This window comes from Humulus lupulus, chromosome 2 (genome assembly GCF_963169125.1).
Source record: "Humulus lupulus chromosome 2, drHumLupu1.1, whole genome shotgun sequence".
Taxonomy (NCBI): Eukaryota; Viridiplantae; Streptophyta; class Magnoliopsida; order Rosales; family Cannabaceae; genus Humulus; species Humulus lupulus.
The window spans coordinates 11,182,958-11,196,800 of record NC_084794.1 but is presented as its reverse complement, the minus strand read 5'-3'; the positions used below and the strand labels follow the sequence as shown (position 1 = coordinate 11,196,800).

General features: G+C 30.5%; 2 protein-coding genes across 5 annotated transcripts; both read right to left on the bottom strand.

Annotated features, from left to right (window-relative positions):
• Window positions 1-245: 245 nt before the first annotated feature.
• Window positions 246-5,261, bottom strand: LOC133817274 (3-hydroxyisobutyryl-CoA hydrolase-like protein 5). 4 transcript variants are annotated; one of them, XM_062249743.1, is made up of 16 exons: window positions 5,040-5,261; window positions 4,800-4,880; window positions 4,576-4,659; window positions 4,399-4,467; window positions 3,507-3,570; window positions 3,229-3,302; window positions 3,016-3,099; window positions 2,803-2,887; window positions 2,287-2,372; window positions 1,851-1,972; window positions 1,673-1,733; window positions 1,474-1,572; window positions 1,291-1,392; window positions 1,128-1,169; window positions 744-847; window positions 246-638 (listed from the first exon to the last, which is right to left on the bottom strand). In XM_062249743.1, the coding sequence occupies exons 2-16, from the start codon at window positions 4,830-4,832 to the stop codon at window positions 584-586; spliced, it is 1,164 nt and encodes a 387-aa protein (XP_062105727.1). In that variant the 5' UTR covers window positions 4,833-4,880; window positions 5,040-5,261; the 3' UTR covers window positions 246-583. The 4 variants fall into 4 exon arrangements, with proteins under 4 accessions (XP_062105727.1, XP_062105730.1, XP_062105728.1 ...); XM_062249746.1 differs by having other exon boundaries at window positions 4,800-4,877; XM_062249744.1 differs by having other exon boundaries at window positions 5,044-5,261.
• A 4,235-nt stretch (window positions 5,262-9,496) lies between these two features.
• On the bottom strand, window positions 9,497-11,769 carry LOC133817273 (large ribosomal subunit protein eL20y). The gene is made up of 4 exons (XM_062249742.1): window positions 11,617-11,769; window positions 11,276-11,391; window positions 10,958-11,021; window positions 9,497-10,117 (listed from the first exon to the last, which is right to left on the bottom strand). The coding sequence occupies exons 1-4, from the start codon at window positions 11,629-11,631 to the stop codon at window positions 9,776-9,778; spliced, it is 537 nt and encodes a 178-aa protein (XP_062105726.1). The 5' UTR covers window positions 11,632-11,769; the 3' UTR covers window positions 9,497-9,775.
• Window positions 11,770-13,843: the final 2,074 nt, after the last annotated feature.

Sequence of the window (13,843 nt, the reverse complement as noted above, 5' to 3'; positions counted from 1 at the left end):
CATATTAATTTTCTATTTAAATAGCCACACATATTCATTATCCAAACTCGTGTATGAACGATGTCATGGAAACGATAGATGCTCCTCTTAGCTTAATTATATTTCTTATAAATAAGTAGTCCTTAGTGAGATTTTGGGAACTAACTTTCGAAATAGCTTTGGCCTGGGATTTTTTATTTGTTTAGATGGTTATTTCTTGACTGGTGATTTATGAACGATGTCATGGATATAAAAGATGGTGCTGATGAAGTTGTAGTTGATCTAATTTTTATTTTTGAATAAAATACGCCTGAGATTACAATGACACTTGCGGAGATCATACTGATCAAGAAATGGCCACATAATTCTTTCCAATTCCAAGTTATTATTTTATGATATAACACACTTCTTTATGCTTCTGCACATAGTGATCAAATGAGCATTTATTTTACTGAAATGTTACAAAGCTAAAGATTGGTGACTTATTAGAGTCCTTTTACACTACAAGAGGTAAAAAAAACTGTCACATAAACACATAAACCAACCCTGCAAGAAGCACAAGAACTTGGATGAGCACGTTCATGTTGTTGATGAGATTTATTGCTCATTTCGATGCCTTAGATAAAGCATAGGTTGAATTCTCATATTTCTCATCCCACCTGTTTATTTTTTTGGCCAAAAAGATTGTTGAATTAATTTACCAAAGTGATATGATATAATATAGAATGATGAGGTTGGAGTAACAGATAAACCGGCTCAGTTACCTGCATTCTTTTTCTGGAATCTGAAGCTCTAATTTTTCTTCGAACTCCTGAAATATAAGGTCCAATTTTCCTTCTTCTACTTTATCCAGAGTTGGTGGAGACCACTACATCATCAAGGGTGAAAATTAAGGTTAAATAAGAAATTTTCATATGCAAGTTGTACAAGTCCAAACAAATTTCACATATCTGATTTTCAATGAAACGAAACAGTAGCTAGATATCCGCCAATCTCGAAAGGAAATGCAAAATCATATCATCCTTGAATGTAGATGAATTTTGTCCATGAACACCATTTAGTCATACCCAATTTTTTACTCAAATTTAGTCAGCTCTATGTTCAGATATACTAAGAGAGAAAAGAGAAGATAAGAGAAAGGACAATACCTTGGGAGAATTATCTTTGTCAATGGTCAGAGCCCTTATACCCTTTTGAACAAAACAGAAAAAGAAGTTTTCAGGAGCAGAGCAATAATATTGTTTCTACCAGACTTGAGTGTGCAACAAGATTAATTTTCAGAAATCGATATGATCACAACTGTATAGTTACCTCATACACATCATTAGATATGGTGGCTCGTAATATGTTTATTGTTAGTCTAAATTCCTTCTTCAAACATTCTGAGAGTGATTGCTTCCTACCTTCACGGATCTGGAAATAACGAGTTAGAGACAATGGAATCATGAAACCAGTATGCATTACTTCTGAATCTAAACTAGAAGAAACTCGTACCGATTTAAGTGTTACTTTTAGTCCAGTCGGGGACGATCTTTTTAATCCCTTTAGAATGGGACCTATCCATCCATTTCCTTCTTTTTTAGCTTCTACTTCCTGAAAGTATGCACCAGTGTCATGGACCACTTGGTGGCTAACCAAAAGTAAAAGATTGTTAACTCCCTAACATCTGTTACATGAGAAGGGGAAAGCTTACAAATGATTCTATGATTTCAGCCACAGTATCCTTGGAAAAGCATTCATCAATAATAGACTGCCTGAAAAGTCCGCACAGAATTATCAGCAAATTATGTGTGGAAGTGGAACTTAGAACTTTTACTGTTAAAGATCTTTGTAGAAAATTGCAAATAAAATTACATTTTAAGATTTCTTACTTGTTTAGAACACTTTCATCATCAAGCTTAACTTCCACAGAAAATACTTCGATTGCTGATTTGACTGCATCGGCTTTGCCAGAATTTAAGCTTATCAAACGCTTCTCTAGCTCAGGCATTTTCTAGTGTACAAGAAGAAAAAATTATCAAATTTTTTTGCTGTAATAGAACAACACTTAATAAAGAATGGTCACAATAATCCAACAAAGCAAGAAGAACCTTGATGTTATTCAATTCTGTGAAAGCATGCTCTAGCTTCTATAAAAATAAAAGCAACACCACCACATTTCTGTGTTGGATCATGAATAAAGAGTTTTGGTTTCTTGTGATAATTGTACTTATAATTATTAGTACGTAAGGGTGGCTATAGAACACTATCATGAGGAATGGTTCGATGAATTGGGTTCAGTGGTAAGAGAATAATTTCCTAACTTACCTCAGAAGGAACAAAATGAGTTGCCAGACCAATTGCGACCAATTCTTTACCATTTAACCTTGCACCAGTCAAGGCCAAATACTCCCCTGCATGCACACCACACTGTTATTTGTCTGTAGAAAAGAAACAATGGAAAATTCTATCCCTTTATATTAGGGCTGTCAATTCGTGTTATCATGTCAGCCCATTTATAACCGTGTTCGTGTCGTGTTATCTGTTTATGAACTATTTAATGAAAATCGTCATTATGATCGGTATGTCAAAAATTAATTAATCGATATAATGATTAATTTGGTTGAATTTTATGAAATAGTTCTCACAAAAAAGCTAAATTAGCTCGTGAAGTTTATGCTTGTCATTTTATTTATATGAAAATGAATAAACAAAATTTGTACAAATATTTATTTTATATCTTTTATTAAATTTTGTAGTTAATCGTGTCAATTAATCGTGCTATATTCGTGTTATCGTATCGTGACCTGATTTGCCAGCTTTACTTTATATCAACATGCTTACCAAGGTTTCCAGGGAGACGAGAATGTATGTAGGAGAAGCCACAATCAGTATGAAACCCGATACTTGCTTCTGGAGTGGAAAAGACCTATTTAGAAAAGCAATCACAATGTGAGACCTATAGAAAATTATTATGAACCACAGAACTTGAATCACACCTACAAAGTGATAGATATGCCTATATTTAAAAAAAAATGGACAAGAGCAAGTGCCTACAGTTTTTTCTGTGACAACTGAGAACTTCAATGGGACCATTAATGATGCACCTCCACCCATTGATATTCCATGAGCAAGAGCAACCTGTGGATCAATATCAACATCTCAAATTTACATCCATATCATAGTAATGCAGACTTCTGAAGATTTTTGGGAAAAAAAAATTGTTTTCATCACAAGTTCTCAATAAATATATCAATGCTGATTTGTTACCTGGGTTTTCTTGTATGTATGAATATGATTGCAAAGCCAATACATTCTATAAACCACTTCCAGACAGGAGTCCTCTGCCACCAAAAAGTTCAAAGGTAACTTTGCTTGCTATATATACATTAAAAACAAGTAATAATTTCTATTTTTCTTTTCTCTCTCGCCATCTTTCTAATTTTCTCTCTTAAGACAAGTAGCCATAAAAGCAAACTCTTTTGCATTTGCATATTGGAAAAAACAAATAGTATCTTATATAAGAATGTTCAGGGTTGAAAATTTACTTTCTGTCTTGCCATCATAAAACATTTTCAGATCTCCACCAGCTGAAAAAGCTCGGCCTGCCCCCTACAGAAGATAAATAATAAACAACTTAAGAACTTAACCAAAGTAGTCTAATACAAACTTATAAACACACGTTCTTATTCAATACCATTACCCTATAACTAAGCAAAACCTGTGGTAAATATTGTAATCATGATATAACTATTTATTTGTTATATTTCAGTTAAACATCAGTTAAGTTTGTTTCTTGAAGTCAAAGAACTTGGCTGAGCTGTCCAAGCCCTTGAAGACCTATATATATGTGGCTCATGTTTCAGAATCAAGATAGAGAAAAGAGAGAAAACTGAGAAGAGAGCTCTGATTTTCAAGTGGAAGAGATTTGTCAAGGGGAACTGGTACAGAAAGTTTCGGCTCAGAGGATTCCTAGGAAAGTTGAGTGAATTCTTGTATGAGTGTGTGAGGAAATCTTTGTACTGTGAGGGGTTCATTCTTGAGTGAAAAATCAGAGTGTTTTGAGAGAGATCAGCCTAGTGATCTACTGGTTTTCTTGTACAGAAAAGATTGGTGTATTCTGATCAAATTGGAGCTTTTGTAATCTTGGTGAAACAACTGTCAAAGACTAATAAAACCCTTGGGGAAAGCTGGATGTAGGCTAACTATTTTGTTAGCTGAACCAGGATAAAGTTTTGGTGTTCTTCTTCCTTATTACTCTTATTTGTTTATCATGTGTTTTGCATTTAAATCTTGAAATATTTGTTCTGTTTTTGGACATAAGTTTAAGATAACATAAACTTAGAATAGATATCTGTTTAGTTTGATCTTCACCTTAAACTCTGTTTTCTTCCTACAAAACCAATTCTGAAAATTCAGAACCACATAAGATCTACTGACCTTGATTAAAACAAGCTCTACATTGTCATCTTTCTCCCACTTCTCCAAGTATTCTGCTAGCAGAGAAACCTTTTATGGTGTAAAATAAAGAAGTCTTAGAGCCATAACCAAGAACTCAAAGCTCAAAACACATTTCCTTAATAAATATAATGTAGGTCAAATATTGAGAGCATATACCATTCTTGATGAAATGACATTCAATTGGCGTGGTCGGTTCAGTGTGATTAACCTCACATGCTCTATTTCTTCTACAAGAACAACCTAACAATCCATTCCAACAAAACCCACATTCTGATTAAGAAATCCATTCTCTGTATTTTTAAAATTATTTGAAAAATGTCAAAAATTCAAAGTACCCATAAATGAAAAGAGGTAGAAGAACAACAGGATTAAGGTATTACCTCTTCAATTGGCTTTCCAATTTCTTGTGCCATTGATATGATTAATTGGCTTCTCAGCAGTGCACAAAACAAATAATTCTACTAAGAAATTCAGACAAGATAAAATAATCAAAAATAATTTATGGGCAGTTTGAGTCATGCATCTTATTCATTCTAAATCATCATTTATCATGTAATTTAACAAAGAATCAAAACACAGAGCAGAAACTGGAACAAACATTAAGTAAGCAGGAACCTCACTTACTACTCAAATGATTCAAATGAAAACGAAACAGATGGATTAAAGAAAGTTAATAAAAGTTCAAAGCTTTAATATAGTTGAATTGGAAATGAAGTGGGTTTATAGAGAGTTAGTTTGTAAGAAGAGCAGATGGTGAGGTTGGTGGATGAAGATGGCTAAAGGCTCGGTACTAGGAAAGCTAGTGAGATTTCCTTCCTCCACCCACCTACTACCACTCCCACCCCACCCCAAAAAAATGAATTATTTTGCTACGACCAGTAACTCATAGTCATAATAGAATAGGGACAATTCTTCTTGGTTGTCCTGCTGATTGAGATTTTTTGTTTAGAGCATCTGTAAATTGTTAGTACCGAAAATTAGGTTTAAACTGTTTTTTTGTTTTCACGTGTAAAAATATTAGTCACGAGTACAATATGTTTGAACCTAATTTTTGTACGGTAAATTATTCAAAATTTTCTGAAAATTTATAAAATGCTCTAAATAACTACAATATACACGATTATAAAAAAAAAATCGTATACTGTTTACTGATCAAGAATAAATAGAGCCTAACAAAAAGACTTAAAGTGATACCTGAATTCTCTATTCTATTATATCTTATGAAACGGCAAATACTGAATAAGGAATAAGGAATAAGAACAATTATTTAAGACACCACTTTTGGTTCTTCTAAGTCTATAAAGTCACATTAATTTGGTTGAATATAATTTTTTTTGTAGACTTTGGTAGAGGCTTGTCATGTGCATATCTGCCTTAGCCTCATCTAACCGGGTTGTTACATTTATGAATCTTTAAGTTTAGTAACTACACCCTAATGTAGAATTCAAATCCTATATCTTTTTTAAAATTTCTTACAATTATATTATTACAAATTGGATTTCAATTCAAAATTAATTAAGGGGGGTTTTTCTTAAATACATATTTTTTATTTTTTTTTCTACTTTATTATAGCTCTTAATTTTTTTCTTCAAAAATATGTACTCAAGTTTTAAAAAATACAGTCTTAAGAAAAATAACTAAAAAAATAACTTGAAAACAACTCACTGAATTAATTTGAAATAAACTTAAAAAAATACAAAAATAATAATATATATATGTATATATATATCAGAATAATTAAACATTAACCAAAAAAATATAAAATAACTTGAAAACAACACAAAAAAATATACAAAGCCGTAAAAATATAAAAATTTCCTTAAAACCGTAAAATTGAAAGAAAAAAAATTAATCGTAAAAATATAATTTTTTAAGGAAATTAAGTATTTTATATAAATACGAAATGCAAATTTATTCTATTTATTAAGTTATTTTTCATCAATTTATATTTGAGATTTTTTTTAATTTAATTATTTATTTATTTTATTTTTCAAATTGGTTATTCATAAAATATTATCAATTTTTAATAAATAAGATGCACATTTTTTTAAGTATGTACAATTCAAGACTTAACATATAAAATATAGAGAAATTCTCTAGTAGTCCCCTCTAATGTACCTTTTATATTTGAACAAGATGTTATTTTTTTCCCAAACTAGCACTAATAGATTTTTGCCTCCCGAATTTTTTTGCTTGACTAAAATACCCCCGAACTATAGCACTTGTAAACTTTTTCCTCTTACGATAACAATTTGCTAACGTGACAGTTAAAAAAATTAATAAAAATAATTCTTTATTAATTAATTGAATTTAAATTAGAAAAAATAAATAAAAATCATTTTTTTAAATAAAAAATTAATAGACACTTATTTTTAAATTTATGAAATTATATAAAATCCTATAAAAAATTAATAAACATAATTTTTTTTAATCTAAATATAATTTTTGAAAAAACTAAAATCAATATTTCTAAACTAGATTAAAATATTTAAACTAAATTAAATTAAAAACTCAACGAAATCTATATTTCAAACGTAGATAATCAAAGACATTTAGAAAACATTCAAGCAAAAAATTAAAGATTTTAATTTAGTTTAGTTCAAAGTAAAATTTACTTTAGAATTGATTTTAGTTTTTTAAAATTATATTTGGATTAAAACTTATTTATGTTTATTGATTTTTGATTTATTGGATTTTATATAATTTAATAAATTTAAAAATCAGTTTATTAATTTTTTATTTTTAAAATTATTTTTATTTAATTTTTCTAATTTAAAATCAATTAATTAATAAAAAATTATTTTTAAATATTATTTTAACTGCACGTCAACAACCGTTACTATTTTGGACAGAATGGGCAATAGTCCACAAATGGTATAGTTCAGGGTATTTTTTACAAGCAAAAAAAATCGAGGAGCGAAAGTCTATGAGTGTTATAGTTCAAGGGGAAAAAGCATTTTGTCCTTTATTTTTGCGATACATGGGTAGTTAGAATTTTAGTTTTTTTTATATGACAATGTATATTGTAGTTATAACAGTCATCCCACCAAACAATTATGTTGCACGAGTGCCTAATTTTTTATATGTGTGTGCAACAAAATACTTAAATCCTAATTTTTGTAACGTAAATTATTTGAATTTTTAAAAAAATTTGTGAGATATTTACTATAACTATAATGTATACTGTCATCTTTTTTTTAAATTATAACTATCTAGGTGCTAGATACACAAAGGGAGTGATCTACTAGTCCAAAGGGATTACCCTAAAATATTACAATTATAAATAAATATTTGTTTAGATACTATTTCCTAGTCAATGTACCTTATCTGTACATTTAAAATGTTATAAGTTGATAGGTTATTAGGAGTTGTTGGTAAATAATCTTCATTCTATCTTCTACGCTCTTTATTGACTATTGACTTTTATTATTATGTTATGGAGTTAGATGACTAAAAATTAATAATATTAAAAATAGTTTGGAAAATATATAACCTCCTTAAGTTGATATAAATGCATATTAACTTATAATTTATTATATAAATTTAGTTTGTGAGAGTTTTTTGTTTTATTATTTATTTATTTTTTAAGAAAAATTATTTTGAATAATAAAAATTTTGCATCTTAATATAATAAAATATGAATCATTTACTATACTCTTATTTATTTCGTCTTATACTTCTCTTCTTCAATAAATACAAAAATATTATCATATATTTGACAAATCAATATAAAAATATTTGATACCACAAAGACAAGAAATATAAGTCTGTTAGATCGAAGAATTCATGGTGAAGTCTTGGAGATAAACAAAAAAAAATATAGCTTTCTTCGTAAATGTAAATGTGCCATGTACCGTATATGCAAAAGTATTCAAATGAGAATGGTACTTAGATTGGGTTGGATTGGATCGGATCGGAGAACCTAAACCTATTGATATGTCAAATATTTTTATCAATTACTTCAGGCCATTATTGGTATGTCAAAAGTTTTGAGATGTTGGATCGAATGGTTGTAAAGTTTGCTTTGGCTTCCTTCAAATGACCTGGCTATACTCAATGAAATGTTTTAATAACTTTGATTCCTAAGACCCCTAATCTGACAAAGACAATTGGCTTCAACCAATTCACTTGTGTAATGTACAATACAAAATCATCGCTAAAGAGTAAACTAATCACATGTTTCCTAAGAGCAAAATGTCTTCCTTTCAAGGTGCTTTATTATAGACAATGCTGTGATGGAGTTTGATTGCGTAAATGCCATCAAATGACATTGTAAAATAAAAAAAGTAAACTTAGCTTACTAGCTCTCAAAATTGATGTATCGAAGACCCTAGATAAATTGAAAATTAGTCAAATGTATGAGGAGGAAGCTGAGATTCCACAAAACATAAGTCAATAAGATTAGAGTAATGATATGTGCACTAAAATTATGCACCAACTGACATAATAATTTTATTTAACAAATTAAATTTATTTTAGGCAGCACCAACTATTTCAAAAAATAGTGGTCACGTCAACTGGTGTAATATTTTTGTGCATAATTTTAGTGCACCTATCATTATTCATAAGAATATACAATACATCTATTATAAGATAAATTGTTGATATTTAGCACCTTAAGGTGTCTAACACATATGATGTAACATTTTATATGATTGGTTAGCGATACTTCATAATACTTATTAAATTCTAATATGTGAAACCTAATATTAAATTGTATCAACAATATATCACTTCCTTGTAATATTAGACACGAGTAATGTCCTTAGCAATTTTCTATTAGAAATTCCATCATGGCAAGTGTTATGGCAATATTATCCTGACGACCAATGTAGTTTTTGAGAGCCTGGAATGTGATCGGACAGGCCCTACTATGTTATATAACATGTACATGTAAATAACAACTTTAAATATTTCTTTCACAAATCATCTGTGTTTGAATCAATTACTGTTCATCAATGGGTGTTTTAAGCAAAAGAAGAAAGCCCCGCTCAATCTGCATCCCTTGCATCAACTTAACACAAATAAAACAATATTAAACCATGTAAGGTATAACCAACCTTACCAAGAATGCACATGCAGCAAGGTAAAGATTATCATTGCTCCAAAGTTTTCTTATCATAACTTTAAAACTAGTATTACCAAAACTCGTCAAAATCATAGTACCTCGAGAAAGCACAATCTCCAAAACTCAAATACAAATATAACTAGGACACATAATAAAGTGCAAGCACCCAAGAAGAAAAATCTCTAAAGATGTGAATCACCACCTATTCACCATGTCTAACTTCATCTAGTTTTACTGGGTAGAATTGAACAGCTTCTAAGATGATGGAACAAAATGCAGACAACAGAATTACATAAACAGGTTGGGTCTTGAAGCCTTGTATGTTGTCTTCAGCTTCCTGGTTGGGGGCCTGACCTTCTTAAACACCAATGGGAACTTGATTTTGGAGTTGTGGAACTGCTTGGTGATTTCCCTCTTGCAAAGCTTTGCGGGGATGGTTGCAGTCTTGATGATCTGGATGCATGGGAATCTGACACGGTGACGGGATGCCATCTCAGTGTACATTTGTTCTACTGCACCGTTGAGAGTTGTGTCTCTGTACTCCTTGTACATGTTGTGGTATCCAGTACGACTCTGATAACGCAGCCAAATTCCAAAGTTCTTGATGGTGGTTGGGTTCTTCTCATAGATCTGCACTCAAATACTGGACATTAAAACTTATTTCCAGGTAAATTGTGTTCATAATAAAATGTAAACCAAATATCATTCTATCAACGGTGAAACTACAAAAGCAAAACCATCATCCAATCACTATTACATTCCATTACATATGCCCACTTATAATTCAACGTCTTTACTTCCTATTGTCTACACTGGAGGCAACTTGAAAAATCTTCATTCAAAACAGGATGAATATCAAGATACAGTAATTATTCGAGCACAGAGTCTACAGACTACATACAGTTACTCTCCACGTATATACCAAGCAATCATTTGCTTTCCAACAATTACTTAGTCGAGCACTTCTTAGCCTATTTAACCTAAAATTCCATATCATTGCCATATACACAACCTCAAGACAAATTTACAAACATCATCAGAAAAATATGCTGATTCGGGTCGGCATTACAATTACATTCCAGTAACATGAATCAATGCGAGCCTAAACAGTGACAATACACTTTGATCCAAAGCAAATCAACTGAAATGAAAAAAATATCACAAATATCTTGCAGTAACATGTATGTATTAGTATTGTTGTCACATAGGGTAAACTCGGTAGTGAGAAGAAACATCAATTTCAGGGAGAGCATTCATATCTTTCAACAGTGTTAGATATCAAACTAAGCCAGAAAGCAAACTCACACGGGTCAATAATTCTAACTTAACTTAAAGAGTGAACTCTCAATGCTGTCTCTTAGTAAACAAAGTTTAATCGATGAGCATGCCTAACTCAAAGCTAATGAACATCTCAATACATCATCTTTACTAGGGTAACATAAGTAATGTTCAGATGAATTAGATAGATACCTCATTAATGGCCAAAATTTGCCCATTACTTTTCTTGACCTTCTTCAGCTTCCTCAAAAAGTACCTAAAAAACAACAAAGTTGATAAATAAAACTTCACCTTATGAAAACAAAACGTCTCAAACAAACAACATCTCAGAATCCAAAAACTATCAAAAAATAATTACTTGAGCTGGTTGATTAGCTAAATTCTTGGTAACAGATAAAACTTGAATATATATATATATATATATATAAACATATAAACATCACTTCCTACTCAAACAACCATAATTGTATACTGAGGAAAAATCAAAATCAGAAAGAGTTGAGTAAATACCAGAACTTGGACTTGGCACGGACCTCATTGGTGGCCCAAAGCTTCATTCTATAGATCTTGGGGTGCTCATCCGATTCAGTGGGCAGAGCTCTCCCAACCACCTGGTATTGGTGAAACTGGCCAAGAAAACACAACCAACCTTCATTGTCAGCTTCTCCGAAATCAATTTACGCAATAAAAAAATTCGCTAAACAAAACTTCGGCAAAAATAATAATAATAATAATAATAATAATAATGCAAAGGTAAGAAAGAACAGCATATACTAAAAAGAACAATATAAAAAAAATCAAATCAAATCAAATAAAAAAAGAAAGAGAAGAAATAAGAGAGTCTCTCTCACCCTGAAAGTAACCATTTTTGGAGAAATTAGAGAAGAAGAGGCAGCTGCAGTCCTCTGGTTCTGGTTTGGGAGAGAAGATCTGTAAACGACGAGTATCGAAGGTTAAAACCCTACTACTCTCATATTCTAGGTCAATATCACTTCACCTGGGCTCGGTTGCGGCCCAAAGGCCCACGGTTTCTTTACTATCTGGGCCAACATCAGCCCGGCACTGAACTCCCTATTCCGAGAATCCGTACACTTTTACAGAAAACCCCCAATCTTCTAATATTAAAATCTAGAATGATAATTTAAAACTAGTCATAATGGTGACCTAAAAAAAACAACTTGGTTACCTTCAATCAGTATATTTTGGGAATTTACTCATTTGGTACATTTTGTTTTTGCAAAGTATCATTCTGGTATCCTTTGTTTTCAATAATACTCATATGGTACCATGTATTTTGAAAACATAGATATTTGGTATCCTAATTGATAAAATTTTGTCAATATGACTAAACTGTCAGCAGTTATATATAATTTGTATCTCGTATGATTGAGAGTAATTTAATTAAAATGGTAAAATTTTATTAATTAAATTTGAGTTTAAGGTACCAAATATGTACAGTTTTAAAATACAGGGTACCAAATATGTACAATTTCAAAATGCAGTGTACTAAATGAGCATTATTTGTAAACATAGGATACCAAGATGATACTTTGCAAAAACACAGAGTACTAAATGGTTAACTACCCTTATTTTTATCATCATTAGGAACTTACATACTAACAACTGCATCTTTATAAAAAACTGGTATTTTTGTTAATTTTAGATGTAACATTTTTTTAATTAGAAAAAATATATTTTTAAAAAAACGAGTTCTAATTAGTATTTGCCTCAAAGAAAATGAATTAACATTACATTTCCAAATACAAGTCTTAATTTTGAGTTTAGAAAAAGAACACATGGAATGCAGTGATTTCCCTAACTATTGTGGGGGACAAATGACTTGCATTATGCCCAATACAATGACCATATGATGGACTATGACTAAGCTTATATCTAAGTTCTCAAATTTTAGGAAACTGCAATTTTTAATACAAAATACTTTAAAATTTAGAAAAATACCATTTTATATGTAGTTATTATAAAAATATCAAAATTTGTATAGAACCTGCTTTAGGGTCGGCCTTGAAACCGCCTAAGGCACTTAGATAATGGGTCCTATTCAAAAGAAACATTGTATGGTAGAATTTATCATTTTTCAAAAGAAAAAACACTATACTAACAATGTTTCGAGTAGAGTTATCCATACTTATTTTTGGTTATGATTATGAAGTAATATTATAACATGGTTTTGGGCCTATGTCCTAAAGAAGGGACATTTTTCATCATATTTGTTTTACCACTTTTATCTTCTAGTTTATTTCAACGAAGTTTCTCAAACTTTCCAATATAAAATTTTCATTACGTAATGAGTTTTCTCAAAATACAATTTGGATATTTAAGAACAACGAACTTTTATTAATCATTACATGATATAGTATTGTGTATATCATTACAAATCGGAACATTAAATGATTCCCTAAATTTATTTAGAGAGAAAGAATGTCGAATCTCACTATGAAAAAAGAGACAACAACACCATAACTATCACCACAGGAGGGACCAACAACACACTATTTAAGATACAAGACTATATATTTGTATGTATATATAAGTATGTACAATTTTTAGTTTAGATTCGGTTTGAACCCATGCCCTTTAATTTCACCACTAAGCTAAGCAAATGGTGGTTTAAGACCACCACACTTTGATTTCTAAAATCTTTTTACAATAAATCCACCACAATGTATAATAAAGCAAAATGCCATTATTTTTTAAGACATTAAATTGCACTTAAGTGTGAAATAATGAACATTTGATAAGATTTCAAATAAGAAAAAGAAAATCTCTTCAAATCTAAGGAGAGTCTCCTTCAATATTGCTGAAAAAGAGCTCTGAGCTATGTTTTTTCATTATCAAGACTTTCATTAACCACATGTTACTTGTCCCTAGAGTTGAAGTGTGTGACGAATATAAACTAAAAATATCATACACGTCTTTCTTTTAAGAGAATTGCTAAGGAGCATTATTGGTGTCCAACACTACAAAGAGGTGACGTACTGTTATGAGTGCAATTTAATATCGAGTCTCACATATTTAAATTTAATAAATATTATGAAATATCGCTAACCAATTATAGGG

What these genes read in the sequence shown, in the direction of transcription:
- LOC133817274 (XM_062249743.1), bottom strand. Translation starts at nt 4,832, where the DNA reads ATGGCACAAGAAATTGGAAAGCCAATTGAAGAG. An exon ending in TAGAGCTTGTTTTAATCAAG is followed by an intron (nt 3,571 to 4,398) that starts GTCAGTAGATCT and finishes TATCTTCTGTAG; the next exon opens with GGGGCAGGCCGAGCTTTTTC. An exon ending in GATGAAAGTGTTCTAAACAA is followed by an intron (nt 1,734 to 1,850) that starts GTAAGAAATCTT and finishes CGGACTTTTCAG; the next exon opens with GCAGTCTATTATTGATGAAT.
- LOC133817273 (XM_062249742.1), bottom strand. An exon ending in CGTGCCAAGTCCAAGTTCTG is followed by an intron (nt 11,022 to 11,275) that starts GTATTTACTCAA and finishes GTTGTTTTTTAG; the next exon opens with GTACTTTTTGAGGAAGCTGA. An exon ending in AAATTTTGGCCATTAATGAG is followed by an intron (nt 10,118 to 10,957) that starts GTATCTATCTAA and finishes ATTTGAGTGCAG; the next exon opens with ATCTATGAGAAGAACCCAAC.